The 18,054-nt window shown below is 45.9% G+C and overlaps 1 protein-coding gene across 1 annotated transcript in view; it reads right to left on the bottom strand.

The window, feature by feature from the left end:
* The window catches only part of WDR49 (WD repeat domain 49), a 101,943-nt gene that overhangs the window by 18,085 nt on the left and 65,804 nt on the right, over positions 1–18,054 (bottom strand). Inside the window, exons 11-13 of the mRNA XM_081007834.1 lie at positions 14,555–14,685; positions 12,087–12,182; positions 4,900–5,049 (exon numbers count right to left, since the gene is read on the bottom strand). Of these exons, the coding sequence (XP_080863960.1) occupies positions 4,900–5,049; positions 12,087–12,182; positions 14,555–14,685 (377 nt within the window). The remainder of the gene's footprint in view (positions 1–4,899; positions 5,050–12,086; positions 12,183–14,554; positions 14,686–18,054) is intronic.

Here is an 18,054-nt window from a genome sequence, read left to right as displayed (position 1 = left end):
TTGTTTCCAGACAACTGACATGTAGCCCCATTGAAGGTTGACTAGGAGGGAATGCAGCCTTCAGGCTGAGAGAGGTTCCCCACCCCTGAATGTGTGTGTGTGTGTGTGTGTGAGAGAGAGAGAGAGAGAGAGAGAGAGAGAGAGAGAGAGAGAAGCTGTAAAGTGATTGCTTCCCCACCCCTCCTAGAAAGAGCACTCAGGTTCAAATATCAGTCAACCTGGGACAGCAGGACCAAAGGAAAACATCTGTTGGACCCATTCATCGGCAAGATGGCTAAGGGTTGCTGGGGCGTGCTTGTGTTTGTCTGATGTATTTCTGTCTATTGATAATAAGCCCTGAGAATTGCTTGATTGGAAGGCAGGGCATGAAACTTTAAAATAAAAAATATATCCATGCCACCTGGATGCATGTCCTGGTAAGTCCAATGGCATTTGCTCCCATGTGAGTGTACCCAGAGTTTTAAGATTACAGCCTTGAACTTGAATTATTATTTTTTTCTAGCGTGTCCTGCTTGAGAGTAGTACAACGGCACTGTGCATCACTTTCTGTGCTTAACTTTCTCAATGCAACTGTCCTTCTCTAACAAAGACTCTCCTCCTGAAGAGGGGGGAGTGGTTGTGGGCGGGAGCCCGAGCCCCGCCTCTAGCAGGGGGCGTTAGCCCCCTGCCTCTCACTCACCTGGCCCAACCAGGTGCCTCCGAGGGGCGTGTACAGCAGCCTTAATACTGCGGCGCCAGCCCCTCCTCAGCCTCACTCTTCGTCGACCCATCGCGATTCACCCACCCTCCACTCCCTTTGAGCTCAGGGTCTTAGTTTTCCTTGGCCTTGCTATGGACCTTAGGTTGGTTGCCCTGGTTGTCCGGGGGGCCTGGTAGGAATTTTTCCATTTGGCATTAGGCTTTTTGGTTTTTTCGCCTACCTCGTAGCAATCGTCACAACTTTCATGGTATTGGTGGGTAGGTTAGGCATTGGAATAATGTGTCGTGGTGTCGAAGGGCTAGGTGTGGCCATCGCCTATGCCTTCAATTTTTGGGTATTCCGTTAAAGGAATCTGGCGGTCGTGTATTCTGTCCGATGCCTGCTTGGCGGGAGGCCATGGCACGACCCTCGGTGACATCAGGGGAGAGCCTATAGTTGGATTAGCATCAACAGGCTCCACCTACTGGTGAATAAACCCCCCTTGTTTCAGACTCACCCCTCTCTGAGGGGGTGGAGTCAGCTGACGTAATCCAATGCCTAAGCCAATACCTTTTCACTTGCTGTAATCAAAGTTGTGGCCTTTTCTTGCCCATTAACCTTATATCACGTGTCCTTGTGTATTCATTCCACTTTGGGGGGGATCGGATCCTCGAACCACAACAAGCAATTCTCCCACTGTGCATGAACCCGGTTAGATTTGTATTTTGTTTGTTTGGCTTTTGGTCTCCATTTTAATACTGCAGCTTTCCAGCAGCAGTGAAATACAGTTCAATCCATTGCCTCCCCAAACTGAAAGAAGTTACAGGAAAAAGAAATTGGGCCTTGGGAACTCATTTTCACAACCTTTTATTTTTCTATTTGCAAAAGTTTCACACGAGACTGTAAATCTTTATGTAAATGGTTTTCTCTTTGGCAAACCAAAGTTCTTCTTGTCAATTGTATGTTCTTTATGGACACCGAAGAACCCTAAATAAACCCTTAAGGCAACAGATTTCCCAAATCATTGCAGATAAATCTGCAGAAAGATTCCAATTTGCCTTGGAGGGAAATAACGATAATTTGATTCAGAAAACACCTGGAAAAAAGCTGCTAAGATGAGAAACGGTTTTATACTCTCAAGATTAGCTGCTGCAAAACTCCCCACTGGACCAAATTCTATCATGACTTAACATCCTGCAGCGCCTTGCTGGCTTGCAAGGGGTATAAATCAATAGTGAGTTTGACTCTCTGCATGCAAACAGCCTTCTCCTACACATTTGCTCATTTGGTTTATTGGAATTTGCAGTCTTATCTCAGGGACAGTCGGTTCAATTCTCTTAGGTCTGGGCCATGGGCAACAATCTGGGGGGAGGCAGGAGAAGGGAAGAGGAGCTATGGGGCAAATCAGGAGGCAAGGCTGAGGAGAAATCCCAATACCAAAAAGCAAGTTAGAACTAGGAGGCAGAATTGAAGAACAGTGGAGATCTCAAATGGAACCAGCCTGATTAGGAATTGGATTGGATTGATAGTTCCAGACCAGGTTGCCCCCCCCCCCCCCCGAATGATCTGGGACTGTCACTGTTAATGGTTTAATTCACACAGAAATGAAAAATGTATATGTATTAAGGAAAGCTTAATATGGCTAAATGTATATTGCAAACACTGGGGGTTTTCCACAAGAGTTTTTCGAAAGGATTCCGAGCTGTAACTAGTTAATTACCTGTTGGTTGTTTCTCTACTCTGTATTGAGAGTGAACCTTTGATTAAGTGATAAAGGTAAAGGTAAAGGGACCCCTGACCATTAGGTCCAGTCGCAGGCGCTCATCTCGCTTTACTGGCCAATGGAGCCGGCATACAGCTTCTGGGTCATGTGGCCAGCATGACGAAGCCGCTTCTGGCGAACCAGAAAGTTTTTTGAAAGGACTCCGAGCTGTAACTAGTTAATTACCTGTTGATTATTTCTCTACTCTATATTGAGAGTAACCTTTGATCAAGTGATAAAGGTATTGAGTTGCAAATCTGCCATCTTGAAAGGGTGGTGGCTGTTAGTCTCATGTGAAAAGCAGGTCGGAGAGAGAGACACCTTTGCTTTTAGGTCTGTTTGGAATATTTCATATTTTGTAAGATGCTGAGCCTGCGCTAGACAGCGCAAGATATTGCATAGATATTTTTGATGTTTTAATTCTGTTTTGAAGAAAGTTCTGCCGGTAAGAGTTTAAATGATATTTTCATGGGTCTGGGCAATGCTTCATTTCCAAAGGAGTCAGTTCTTATGCTTCCAGTTGCTTCAAACTGTGCGATATTTAATATCCGCAACAGTCAAAAGGTGGGGTGGTCAGGCGGCAAGATGGAGGGCGGGGGGATAAGAAGAGGCAGGTAAGGACTGCTTCACCAGGACTTCCCTACAGTGAACACACTAGGAAAGGAGCACTCAGCAGGATTTAACTCTCTGCTAAGAAGCTGGTGAGCAGAAAGTTCAGTCTTCATTTTTGCAGGGGTCTGGAAGGTTGCCCACAAGAGAAGGTGTGCATTGGGCTGCAAAAAAGGTTTCCTTTCCTAATGCTCATAAGAGATGGCTCCTAAACCAAAAGAAGGAAGAAGCTCTTCTCTGGTAGTGTTATTTGGTATTCCGTAACTGGAATGTCTCACATGCGTTTACGCAGGTGTGCCTTTGCTTCTGCAGTGAAAAGGGCAATCTCAGTGTTAGGAATTGCAAGGAAGGGGCTGGAAATTAAAGAGCAACTTTCAGAATGCCATTATATAAATCTGCGACACAATCCCATTACAGAACCTGGTGGCTCCCATCTCGAAAAGGACATCGTTGTAGATCCAGAAGAAAGGCTGAAGAAAAGGGTAGTCGTGAAAGGCCAAGAAACTTGACTCATCTTCTTTATGAAGAAAACTTCCACATTCTGGGGAAGAGGAATGAGTTGGTGGGAGGCCAGGGGTCAAAGCCTCCTACCATCAGTGACTATTTTGGCCAATACTGGGAGTAATCCTGCTGTCACTTGTAAACATTCAACTAACAGCACAATCCAAACCAGAGATCCCTTAGGTCAAGAGAGTTGGGATATGGCAGATCTTGGGCTTTCTCAACAAGGGCTCAGTCAGCAAAACTTAAGCCAGTGTAATTTACACCAGCACAAGTCCACCAAAAGGGCTGTGGTGGGGGCTTCCTTGTGTGTCAGGGCAAGGAGAGGTTTTCACCTATTTCAAAACCCTTCCGGCTCAATCATGTGTCCAAGCAACCCAGCAGAACTTAGCCAGAAAAAAGGCTGATGTCGGTCATATTCCTCCTGAACGAAGTTTGGAACTGGTCTAATTTATGCTGGCTTCCTGTAGTTAGGATTGCTTTGTAGGCTGAGTTGGCATCCATCCACACTTTCTTTATTAAAAGCATTTTTACACCATTCTTTAGCTGAAAAAGCTCTCAGAGCCGCTTACTGAGCAGTTTTTAAAAAAACAACACCAGCCAGTCCCTGCTCTCAGAATTACAATTGAAAACATGGAACAGAAGGAAAAGGGGAGTTGGGAATCAAATGTGAGCACGTTCTTAAAAATATGGTATTCTTATGAAAACAAGCTGGGATGAAAACTGTTCAGAGAAAGGAAGCACCAAAGGGAAGTTGTCTGTGTGGTGTAGTGGTTAAGAGCCGTACACTCGTAATCTGGTGAACCATGTTCGATTCCTCCTGGACTGTCTTTCTTCTTTGAATAAAGAGTTCACTGAAGTCATGTGAGTTATTTCTGACCTGCTCCTGGTACCCACCCCTGAGAGCCAGCGTGGTGTAGTGGTTAAGAGCAGTGGACTCGTAATCTGGTGAACCGGGTTCGATTCCCTGCTCATCCCCCATGCAGCTGCTGGGTGACCTTGGGCTAGTCACACTTCTCTGAAGTCTCTCAGCCTCACTCACCTCACAGAGTGTTTGTTGTGGGGGAGGAAGGGAAAGGAGAATGTTAGCCGCTTTGAGACTCCTTCGGGTAGTGATAAAGCGGAATATCAAATCCAAACTCTTCTTCTTCTTCTTCTTCTCAGCAGAACCACCCTACTTCTCAGACCCTTGCTCTGCAGTCCGAGAGAACACCTTTTGCTCTTCCGAGGTGACACTTGAGGAAGAGGAAGAACTGGCTGCTCTCTCAACAGGGCCATTGAAGTGGTCCGGCTTCCCTTCTCACCCCTCATCCAAATGGCCATAGAAAATGAAATGCCATTCCCTTACCTGACACTGAAACTTTCCTCGCCTCCAGGAAGAAGAGCCTAGTAATGGAATGATAGTTCTCGTCAGAGTTGGCGTAGTCAGCTGCAGATAGTGTGTGTCTTCTGAAGGACAGCCTGCCAGCAGAAGTTACGTTCCGCTGCATCTGAGAGCCTGCGAGAGAAGCTCCTGATTAGGGTCTAAAAAAAGAAATGTATGCTCTCGAGATGCCAACAGCGGCCACCTCCCCAAGCACAGGTGCTTTCTCCGTATGCACTTCAGCTTATTTTTTTATGACTTCCCCTCTCAGCAGCTGTCTCAAAACTGCTTTTAGAACTCCTTTGGGTTTTTAAAAAGCTGTTTGCAGAGCTTGGCATGAGAGCTGCTGGAAGGGAAACCCCAGGGCAGGGAGGGACAGGGAGAGGGATCCCTTTTGGCAACTTTCTCACCCAAAGCCCCCAAAACAAATGCAGCCATGTCAACTAGGAACTTGCACTTTTTTATATTAAAAAATGTAAGCTGGCTTTCTGAAGAACTACAGAGGCAGGCAGATTTTAGGCTTGCCAGATCAATTTTGTTTTTCATTAGAACCTCAGGATTTACCAGCCATATCCAGCTACGAAATACTGTTGGAATTGAAGAATAGGGTGCTTCTGAGTCTATTTTCAATACCATGCCATCCACTCCTGGTTAAGGTTTCTTTTTCCAATTCACATTTGGGCAACCCCATTTAAGCAGGAAAAGTCATTCTATTCCACACTTGCTATTGTTGGGAATCAAAAACCCTGGTCAACCTATTTCAAGTCACCAGAGAACTACCAGTAGGTCCCAATGTACTTTTCCGCCCATCCCTGAGCTATAAAACCTATGCCATTTTGCACATTTCTCATGTTGTATGTGTGTGATTGATTTATTATGTAGAGCCAATTTTGTACATGGGGGTCAGTAACATTCTGGGGCCCACAGAGAACATTTGCAACCAGGAGAAGCTGTCGTGGGAACCACACACAAACCGCAAACCAGTTCGCCCTGACATCTCTGCTGCCACAACAGAATGCTTCTTTCCACACCAAGGAAGAACCCTGCAGGTCCACCCAGGGCAATTCCTCCAACATTTCTCCACTGAAAACAGGGACGTCCTATTCCATAATAATAATTTTATTATTTCCACCCTGTCCATCTGCCTGGGTCGCCCCAGCCTCTCTGGGCAACTTCCAACATATATGAAAACATAATAATACATTAAAAGACTTGCCTATGCAGGGCTGCCTTCAGATATCTTCTGAAGGTTGTATAGTTACTTATCTCCTTGGCTCGGGGGTTACATAACTCCATACCCTCCAATATTTCTCTGGTGAAAATAGGGACGTCTAAGGAAAAGCGGGACATTCTGGGATCAAATCAAAAACCGGGATGGCTTCTGTAAATACAGAAAGGTCCCTGGAAAATAGGGACACTTGGACAGTCTGTCATGGACATCACACCGGCGATCAGCTAGACTGGTGACTGGGAGTGGCTGCCAAGACCACATAACACCAGTCCTGAAAGACCTACGTTGGCTCCCTTACGTTTCCGAGCACAATTCAAAGTGTTGATGCTGACCTTTAAAGCCCTAAACAGCCTCGGCCCAGTATACTAAAAGGGGCAACTCCAACCCCATCATTCAGCCTGGACACTGAGGTCCAGCTCCGAGGGCCTTCTGGTGGTTCTCTCACAGCAAGAAGTGAGGTTACAGGAAAGCAGGCAGAGGGCCTTCTTGGCAGTGGCGCAGGCCTGTGGAACGCCCTCTCATCAGATGTCAAGGAAATGAACAACTATCTGACTTTTAGAAGACATCTGAAGGCAGCCCTGTTTAGGGAAGTTTTTAATGTTTGATGTTTCATTGCGTTTTTGCTTCTGTTGGAAGCCGCCCAGAGTGGCTTGGGAGACCCGGCCAGATGGGCAGGGTATAAATATTAAATTATTATTATTATTATCCCTGTTGCATGGGATGCTTTACAAAGAGCAGCTAATCCTTTTGGAGGCACTGTTCCTCCAAATCCCAGTTGCTAGGAATTGCAGGTGAGAAGAGTTGCTGTCATGGTCAGATCCTGCTATTGGGCTTCCCACTATGAGAACAGCATGCTGGGCTAGATGGAGCTTTGGCCTGATCCAGCAGGGCTGCTCTTATCTGAAATAGACCCAAGGACAAAGCAGAAGAAGGTGGAAAATGGCGAGGTCATGGGTAGGCAGGAGGAGAAAACGTTCTTACACATACTTAGAGAGCTACACTCTGAAATTCAAGAAGCATCCAACCAGTTCCCTGGGAAGAAGGACTGACTGTTAAATTTTAAACACTCATTAATATGCAAACTGAACTGAAATTCTCCCCCTTACCTAATTACCCCTATGTTATATTATACCTAAAGAAGTTAGCATTCCCACTTCCTTGCAAATAGAATTTTTATTTTTATTATTTTAGAGAGAACTGTCACTCACATTGCAATTGGGGAGAGGTTGGTTTCTGAGCAAGCAGACTCTTTCACCTTTACTGCCGAAAGTTTTTAAAATACCTCTTTGGCATAGAAGGCAACATCTTTTTTACAAGGAGATTTGTTGATTTTAATCATTTGCATTTTGATATGTTTGCTCAGTTCTGAAATGATTTCATTCCTACATGCCATCCTCGGTTTATATGCTTGTTCAGTTTTGTTATGGCCTATGGGTTCAAAACTATAAAATTGCTACCGCTGCATAGCAAATCAGAAGATAAGTTTTGGAAATAAGGCCTGCCTTTTGTTAGACAACATAGGAAACTTCCACAGCCTCTCGCTGCTTTTTAAATTTGGGGAAGTTTGGTAGAAAGGCTCCCTCATATATGACTACAAATTGACCCTGTGCCACCACTGTGATTGCTTTTTCTGCTGCCACCACCCCGTTTTTCACGGGGACACACAGAGTCCAGACAGTTGTTAACATAAACAAATAATTAAGTTATTTTTAAATGCAGGAACAAGCTTATGGTTTCAGTTAGTTTTTCTTCACAGTTTCTTAATCTTAGTTCCTAACAACTTCACACTGATTATCCCCAACTATCTATCTGACTCCACCTGACAATTCCTCTCTCACAATACAACTCGACCAACCCACTTCCTGTTCCTCCCTCTTCCTTCTTCAATTCCCAAAACTCAACTAACTTTCAAAACCTCCCTCTCTAACTTTTACTCCTCCCTTGCATTCCCACTGGCCAATTACATCACACTCATTTAACCCTTTCCTTATGACCCACCTAGGAGGCAAACACCACAGGCTCCCTCATATATGACTACAAAATTGTGCAGGCATACAACCAGATTTTAGGACATGGCTATAATATTGATATGCTCTCTTGTATTTCCAAGCAGCGAGAGATTCTAGGGACGACTGCACTTCCCAGGGTACAGCTTCCTTGGAATCAAGGTCGATGGAGACTATGGTATCTTTAGGATATATGGTTTTATTTACACAAATATACCACCTGAGCATGGGACACAGGCGCTCACAACATTAACACTCCCATAGATTTTGCCCCCCCCCCCCCTTTAGGTTTCCAAGGGAGCCCCAAAGACCAGCACAGAGCAAGATATGCTTCTTTCTCCATCTTCCAACATTTAGCTTCTAGCTCTCACAAACAACTCTGTCTATTGTTCTTCTAGGTAAAAGGTAAAGGACCCCTGGATGGTTAAGCCCAGTCAAAGGTGACTATGGGGTGTGGCATGTTGGGATTTTGCCTATGTGCAACTTCCCACAGAGGCAATTAAGAGTTGGCCGAAGGCCAAGAAGACTGAGCAGGGGGAGTTATTCTGCCTAGAGATATGGGACCTTGGATAAAACTCTGCTATTGATCGAGGTCTCCACATAGGCATGATGGTTAATACCCTTCCTTGGCTGGATAGTTGGCTGGTCAGTGTTGTGTTCTGAGAGTCGTTTGGAGTTTGTTAAGAGAGAGAGTTTAAGATCCATGTCTGTATCTTGTATGTAGTAACTTGTAAGCGTGCTGTAAATAATAAACACCTCTAAGTAACCAAGTTACTAGTAGCAGTGTCTTGTTCCTGCTTCATCCTGCCTGCCTGCAACTGATTGCTTCTGGAAGTCTGTGTATGCTCTGCTATATTCAACTGGGTCTGGCTGAGATCCTGCAACAGGTTAAAGTTGTGAAACACCAATATGGCGCTCATCTTGCTTCAGGCAGAGGGAGCCAGTGTTTGTCCACAGGCAGCTTTCCGGGTCATGTGGCCAGCATGACTAAACTGCTTCTGGCACAACGGGACACCGTGATGGAAACCAGAGCATATGGAAACGCTGTCTACCTTCCTGCCATAGTGGTACCTATTTATCTGCTTGCACTGACATGCTTTCAAACTGCTAGGTTAGTAGGTTCTTCTACCTACTAGCCAGGTGAGGAAAGGCCTACCCATTTGTTTCTACAGCAATGGGGCTCACTCTTTTAAGATGGAGCTCACTCATCTAAGATGCAGGTGTTGAGTACTTAGCTGAGCAGCAAACCTTGACAAAGGGAATCATTTGACCCCTGTTTTATAATAGGGGTCACATCTTGGGCCAGCACCATTGGAGTTCTCATAGGACTCCAAAACATGTTATTGTAATGATGCTGGTCTAGAATACAATGACCTGATGATAGCCAGATCCACTGAATTGGGCTGACGGATGGTCCTGTTAGCTCATTACAATCTCCACGCTGCATTTTAGGTTCTCAGGCATTCGGGAAATCTTCCTTCAACAAAGTAATTGCATTCATATCCATTAGAGTTTGTTCCTGGCACATCTAGATAGATCTAGGGATTATTTATACAGTGAAAATTAGGCATTCTCCCACTTGGGTGTTTAAAAGGGAGGAAGGGTGAAACCTCCTTTCCTGTGGCTTACATAGAAGCAATAGATCAAAAGTGCCCTATCATATCGTTCTGCCTAGTGTTTTATAGGCAACCTAGACAGCAGGATTTCAGAAGATTAAATATATATATATATATTAAAATTTGTCTTGGGAGAAGTGTCAAGAAACCTAAATAAGAAACATTTAAAAACAATTTGTCAAAGCCCTCTGTAGTGTTAGTTTCTCTCCCTGCTACAGAGCCCCTTTCTGCCCCCCACCCCCACCCCACTTTATCCGCCAGTATTTCTCCCATAATGGAAGCTGTGGTTTGTAGAAGAGGGAACAATTACGCATTGCCTGCTAGCACAGCGCTTAATGTATGATAACCATTAGAGTGTGAAGACTTTCAACCAAATGACATTTTTCAGGTTATGAACAGCCTCAAAGGAGGGGGGGCAGGCAAGCTCTGCGAGGCTGTGTTCCGGGAGGGTGGCCTGCAATTATTTATCACCCCTCACCAAAAGAAGGCGAAAATTAAGGGAATGTTCCCTGCTGGAGGTAATGATATAAAGAAACGCTGACGTAGATCCGGAACAATAAACAGAAGCAATAGCCTTGAGAGCGATGGGGAATTAGCGAGCCCCATCCCAAGGAAGAGCAAACTCGCTGCCGACGCTTTGTCACTCTGACGCAGCGAAGGCATAAACAATCCCAGAGCTGGAACTCATTATTAGTGATTTCATAGATCAAAGTTTTTCTAGCCTGGTTGATCCCACAGAATGAGAGACTTAGGGTGCTAGGAGGGTGAAAACAAATGATCATTTACCAAGTGGATAACTTGTTTGCAGCAGCTTTGCAACCACACGGGGAACTGATTGTCTGTAACATCTGCCCATATGATAAGGAGCATTTTGCCACCACTCCTGGCACCAGGGGCAGATACTTGTCAAATTATTATTGGACTGATAGTGCAGATTATCAGCTCCATGTGCAGCCTGTTATCCCAGGGAATCTTGGGATCTGTATTCTCCACACTGCTTCCCCCACACCCTCGAGATAAAGCGAATGTCCCTTGGGGTGACTATCTAGGTTTATGGAGAGGCATGGCTCCAGTCTAACCTGCCTTGGTCCACCTCTGTGGAATCAGCTTCCACTGGATGGTCTAGAAAGATGACTCAGGTCTACAACCGTACATTCAGAGCTAGGGCCATGGTGGGCAGTTTCCTGCTTTGTGGAGGAGTTACACATGTGGTGCATGTGTACCCACCAGTACCTGTTACAGTGCCTGAAAAATGTCTCATTAAATATCTCCACAAAAACAAACAATGCTCAAGAGGCTTGTGGATTTTCTTGTTCAGTGTTTTGGATCAGACTCTCTCCTAAACTAAACTTGCTCCACTTGTCATTGGATCTCCATATGTCATTGGATGCCAGGATGGGGCTGTTGGGATGCGTCCAAGGAAACTGGGGCAATTGGCAGGCCCCCAGCTGGCTTCAGCCCACCGGCCAGCAGCCGGGCAATCTCCGGTCCTTGGTTGCATGTAACTGCAACACGAGCTTCAGAAGCTGAGCACGCAAGCCAGCAGAGGAAAAAAACTCTTCGCAACAGAAGGGCAGATGAGGCTGTGTAAAACGTAATTATAGGCATTTTATTCAGCATCAGGAGAAAGGGAAAAACATGTCTTCCCCCCTTCGTGTCCAAGCAAGCAGCATAAGCAAAAGCTATACACAAAAACGGAAGTTCCCAGCAAGCTGTGCTGTGCTGGGGTATAAACAGACATGTGGCACACGTCTGTTTTTAAGGTGGAATGGAATATCTCGACAGGGGCACCCTCTTTTCCCATCTGTTCTGAACAGAAGAGAGATGCAAAAAGGTTCTCCCTGTGAATGAAGCTTGGCTGATAAGGTGCCTTCTCCCCACTGATGAGGCTGCTGATACAGGGTTGCTGGTCTTGCACCATTTTTGCGACCCTGTCTCTCATTAGCAACACTTTTGTGCTATGCCACAGCCCATGGCAGCCATTTTGTGTTATGCTACACCCTATCGCAGCCATTTTGTGACTGGCACCAATACATCCAATACGCCCAGTGGCCCAAAAAGGTTGATGACCCTCTGGTCTAATGTTCTTGGGTGCTCCTTGCATAGACCAAACTCCAAATAAAGGTTCCTCCTGCAGTTTTGTTTGTCAATGTCATTTCCCTTCCCTAAATTAAGGAAGGCAGAATCATCACACTCCTCCTAGGTCCTAGGGCTCTCCATCTCTACAGGGACTCCACAGCTTTTTTTCTTGCTTTTTTTTTTCTTTTTTTTTTTTTGGTCTCTCATAAAATTTGGGTCATATTATGGTTTCACACTGACCTGAGCTGGATTTCAGTGATCTGGAATTCAAGTGCAGCTTAGAGCAGGCGCTTTCTGTGCTGTTATTCCATACAACAATGTCCCCATCAGAACTCCCTGAAATAGACAATGAAAAGTCAATGCACTTTCAAGGTGGACTATAATCAAAGATGAAATTTTGTAACTTAAGTTCTTTATTTTAAAGTGGGGGATGTGCTGTGAAAATGCAATGTCTTTTTGTGGCTTCACAGGCCTGTGGGGAATACAAGCCAGAGCTGTTAGAACAACAGCAAGGTCTGATTTCAAAGAAAAGAAAAGAAAATTCTATTGTGCAGATGCTAAATTAAGTCATACAGCCTGTACCTTGTATCACCCAATCTTATTGTCCCATCTGATTTCTGTTTCCAGCATTCAACTTTCCTTATCAGGTGAACATTTCAATGCCATTTCCCTTAAACATTCAATTGTCTCAGATTCCAAGCTTTGGGCAGTATCTAATGAAGTAGATTCACAAAAATTCCAGCTTGCACAATGGAACCACCAGAACAGATTTAGCGAGCTCAGAGGCATGCAGGGAAAGGAGGTTTTGTGGCACAGTCAAAAGTCATTGCATTAGTAGATCTGCTTTGCTGGATACTGCTCTTTGTGCTTAGCTGTTCAAAAGGTACTGAACAGCAACTGACTTTGGATTAAACATCAGGTTCATTTGCAAAGAGAATCTATAATATATAACAGGTCAGCTGACTCAGCATTTAAGCAAGGGGTCATGGGCCATACTCCCAGGAGAGGCATTGTCGCAGCTTTCAATTGCAAGACACATCATCAAATACTTGGGATACATCCTGATCCTGCCAGCCGGTTGACAAGAAAGGATAAAGTTTAACCAATGGGGCATCCATCACAGAGAGCATCTTAGGACCATTTGTAGCCTGATTCTGCCCAGTGAGTGATTAGGAGCTTTAAATTCTAAAGCTGAGCTGGCCACGTTGTGACTTGCTTGGCTCTTATTTGAAGGTGCAGGCAGAACCAAACAATCATATTAGCATAGCTTTTATATTTAAAAACTATTGATTTCAAGCAAATATTGCATCCAACCCCTCCTACTGCCTTGCCCCCTTAGTTGCTTCAACAATTCAGATCATATATTGATTTCGCATGGTTGGTGGAGGTGACTTTTGATGTTGGCTTGTTTCCACTAACCATAGTTAAGATTAACCACTGTCAGATGGGTTGTCGAGTTCAAACCCAGCGAGCTTCAAAACTCCTTCTCACAGCCACACCACGAGAGAGGGGAAAGAGAGAACCTACGGGCCTGAGGGGGGAAGCTAGGCACATTGTAGTAACACTAAACTGTGTGTCCCAAAATTATGGGTTGTCAAGCAGAGAGCAGTGGAAGCTGGTGCTCACTGCGATTGGTAGGGCAGAAGTCCAGGAGTCCAACAGTATCTGGATTCAGAGCCAATGACAGGTGGGGCCAGCTAATTCGAGTTTTTCCTTCCTCCTCCCCACTGCAGAGTTCTACAAGGTGGAAACTAGGACACTGCATCCAAGGTTGCCCCCTCATCTGGTTGTAAGCCTGGCAAGCAGGGTGGGGAAGTGCTGAATGCACACTGAGGTTGGTGGGGCAATGCCCCATTTTTATCAACCAACTATTGGTGGAGAGTTTGATTGCTCACCACCACCATTGACTATGGGCTATAAGAATGTTCAACTAGACCTGATCCAAACTTGTTGAATGTCAATAAGCCATGTGACAAGACCTAAGCCAGGGGTCAGCAAGGCTTACCGGGCATGGGCTGGATCACTCCTGTGGAGATCCCACGGAGATCCATGTCTGCGGTGCCGGAAATCGCTTCTGCGCATGCCCAGACGCCGAAAATTGTGCCTGCGCATGGGCATGTACAGAAGCGATTTCCGGCACCGCGGACATGTGCGGACGCAATTTCCGGTGTCTGGGCATGCGCAAAAGCGATTTCTGGAGCCGCAAAAGAGAGTCCCCGCGCCGTGCCAGTTTAGCGCAGTGCACAGGGACTCACTGAGTGGGCAGCTCAGTTCAAGGGTGGCTCGTGGGCTGGTTAAACGACCTCCATGGGAACCCCTGACCTAAGTTCATTCCAAGTTAGGAAAGCTCTTCAGCCTGAGCACAAAGGGGTCCCACGCCTCTCTCTTGATGTTCTCTGGCAACATCCAGACCCACCTGGGCATCTTCTATGAATCTCATTCCACTGACTAGGTAGGAGCTTTGTCTGCCCAACCCCATGCGGGAGGAGGAGGAGGATCAATCCCATCATGACACACTTGATGACACACTTTCTTTGTCTGCTTCTTAAAAGATGTCATTTGTCTGTGTCTTGTAAGTAATTCAGCTCTTCCAAGAGCTGAGTAGCTAAGCCAGGCTGGGCAGGATCATCTCTAGCCATGCGTATAGATGACGGCGGACCCAACTGCTAATCTCAGGATGATCTATTGGGCAATAAACGTTCCACTACCTGTAACTAGAGTCTGCGGGGGCAGAAACGCCGCACATAAGATGTCGTCCTGGTGCCGAGTTCCTCCTTTCCATTCCGAAGGCTGAACCAGAAACTGAGTCAAGCTGCTCAGGCGGAAGACAGTAATTGTCCTAACGAGAAAGACAAGAGCAAACAAAGCAGCCTGAGTGAACTCCAAAGTCACAATTCATTTTCCAAGCTGAGGCTCTATGTTTATCCCTCAGGTTCAGGTGCCTGCAGCAGAAGGCGGATTCCAGAGGAGCGGAAATGTTTTATTTATTCCAAAGGTAAAAGTGCTATTCCTGAAGCGTATATAGAGAAAAGTTTGGAAATGGGTAGTGTCAAAGAAACCAAGCCTGAATCTGAACAGGGTTTTCCACTGATCAGCAGAAGTGAGACAGAGGCACAGCCTGTGCAAATACAGGTCCACATAGTTAACAGATATCCAGAACTGCAGACTAATTTATTCCCCAGGGCTGGGATGAGCTTTGCAATTTGCATGGCAAAGGAGCCTATAAAGGGAACACACTTTTGCTTTAGCACCCAAGAATCATAACTAATTGTAGGGGCAGGAAGCTGTCACCTAGAGCAGGGATGGGGAACCTTTGGGTTTGCAACAGCTGTTGGAATCCAGATCCCATTAGGCCCATGATCAATGGTCAGGGATGATGGTTGCTGGAGAGGTATACCGTATTTTTCACTCTATAAGACGCACCAGACCACAAGACGCACCTAGTTTTTGGAGGAGGAAAACAAGAAAAAAAAAATTCTGAATCTCAGAAGCTAGAACAGCAAGAGGGATCGCTGCGCAGTGAAAGCAGCAACCCCTCTTGCTGTTCTGGCTTCTGTGATAGCTGCGCAGCCTGCATTCGCTCCATAAGACGCACACACATTTCCCCTTACTTTTTAGGAGGGAAAAAGTGAGTCTTATAGAGCAAAAAATACGGTAGTTCCCCATCGCTGCTCAAGAGCCTCCTTTACTGCATTGCACCTTCTCCCATGCCTGCTGTCAAATCTGCAAACAGTTGCATGGCCGGGGGTGGGGAACCATAGTGAAGCAAATCCCATGCCCAGTAGAGTCAAATTCTGTCACTTGTGAAAACAATTTTAACTGAGCAAATCTACATATCACGCATAATGTATTCTGCCTCTACTACCCATGGGGGAAGCTCAGTGCATTATGAAAAGTCCCCAGCCCTGAACATTCATCCCCTACTCTTGTTTCTGAGATATTAACAGACAGGCAATAATCTACATGCACACTCTGGCACATACCTGCCAAGTGCCCCACGGGGAAATGGGACATTTTTTCACATGTGACCAAGGCAGCTATTTTGGGTGCCACAATCTCACACACTCTTGCGCTGTGCTCTTACCCCCCACACACACACACAAAAAGCACTTTTGAGAAGGCAAGAGCAAGGTGCGGGTTATGTGACTCACCCAGGAGTCCATCCGAGAAGATGTACATCCCAGTTTGGGGTCTCCAAAAGTTGGGCGATATGCTGGTGGAAGGGACATCCTCATAGCACGCCACTCTTTGAGTCCTTGACACAGGGGAGGTGTGTCCCGTTTCACCACTAGAACATGCTACATCCCTCCCACTGCTGTCCCCCCCCCCAATTGCCATACCACTGGTGACACCAAGCCTCTCTCACCTGTGTTGTGTGGCAGTGCCTGCAAAGCCCAAGATCTCACTGAAATCTTGTACGCTCTGTGAGTTCTCACCAGAAACTGGTGCCACTGCCTGCATGGGCATTGCCTCTTGGGCTTCCAGCACTCGGGGCAGGTGCCTCACATAATAATAATAATAATAATAATAATAATAATAATAATAAAATAAATTTATTATTTATACCCCACCCATCTGGCTGGGTTTCCCCAGCCACTCTGGGCGGCCTCCAATCAAATATTAAAAACAATACGGCATTAGACATTAAAAACTTCCCTAAACAGGGCCACCTTCAGTTGTCTTTCAAAAGTAAAATAGTTGTTTATTGCCTTGACATCTGCTGGGAGGGCATTCCACAGGGCAGGGCAGGTGCCACTACCGAGAAGGCCCTCTGCCTGGTTCCCTGCAACCTCACTTCTCGCAGTGAGGGAACCGCCAGGACACCCTCAGCGCTGGACCTCAGTGTCCGGGCTAGATGATGGGGGTGGAGATACTCCTTCAGATATACAGGACCAAGGCCACCTTGCCTCATCCATGGGCCAGGCCTGCCTTGACCATGCATTCCTCATAGCACCCACCTGCCTCTCCTATAGAGCAGAGATAGAGAACTTCATGCCAGATGCAGTCACCTGGGGCTCTCCTCATGCCACACACACACACACACACACACACACACACACTCTTCCCAAGCTATGCTCATTTCTGGCCCTGCTTTGCACCCTCCTTGAGATTTTTTGCTTGGCTGGAATGCATCCTTGAATTCTAACAATGGATGGGGGGCATATGTATGTGAGTGTGTAGAAACCAGCCTACGGCACAAAGGCACAAAGGGTAAAATTAGCATCCATTGGTCCACCCACTCTTGTCTCTGGTCCCACAAGGGAATTTGGCTCTCAAGCTGGAGAAGATTTACCTGCTGGGCTACAGAGCCATCCTGCAGACCCACATATCTCCCAGAGTGCCATAGGCAGGCTACTCACACTCCCTGAGTATGAATTTAGTGCACTATAGTGTTTAGACTGCTGGATCAGGACCAGTGAGTCCAGGGTCCAAATCTTCACTTGGACATCGAGCTAATAAGGTGACCTGGGGCCATTTCTTAGCCAAACAAACCTCACAAGGTTGTTGCCTGGACAAATGGGGAGGCCCAAGAACCCTGCCCTCGGAGGAGGTAAATGAGATGATAAACAGTGGGTTGTGCTGTTGACTTTTTCAAAGGAAACTTGACATCTTGAGTGTCTGAGTCTAGATGTCAAAGCCCACTCCAAATACCAGCGTCTGTTTTGCTCTGCGGTGTCATCATGACACAGCAGAGCACATCTAATTTAGGATATCCATCCCCCTCCAACCTCCTGGTCTCTGTGCCTATCTCATCCTCCATTCTCATCTCTCCTTATTCAAATAAAGCAATTTGTGTGAAATCCCCCAAACTTTGGAAAGAGAGCCAGTAATCAAAAAAAAGGGAGGGGGTGACTAACCCTCAAGCAAAGAAAATATAGCACATTGATACATATCTTCGCAACATGAAATGGAATATTTTAATCATTTGTTTCTATTTCTCCCCCTTTCTGTATCAGGCATTGTTATAGAAACTGCATTGTAAGTGTCATTCTGGGATTTTCTCATCCTTCGCCTATTATAGTTCAATCATACTTCCTCGCTGCCAAAACATAATGGCAAAGCTGTCTCCAGTGCAATGCGCATTGTTTCCGACCGTACTAATAGACAAGGGGGATAATTATTGCGCCAGTCTTCTCATGGCAGTGTTATGACGAGCCGCAGTGTTGATTTCTCCCCCACCTTTTTTTTCCTAATTAAAATCTGCATT

This window comes from Podarcis pityusensis, assembly GCF_964106645.2.
Source record: "Podarcis pityusensis genome assembly, chromosome: 5".
In the NCBI taxonomy this organism is placed as follows: domain Eukaryota; kingdom Metazoa; phylum Chordata; class Lepidosauria; order Squamata; family Lacertidae; genus Podarcis; species Podarcis pityusensis.
The sequence above is the reverse complement of the archived record's forward strand: the minus strand, read 5'-3'. Positions and strand labels throughout refer to the sequence as shown.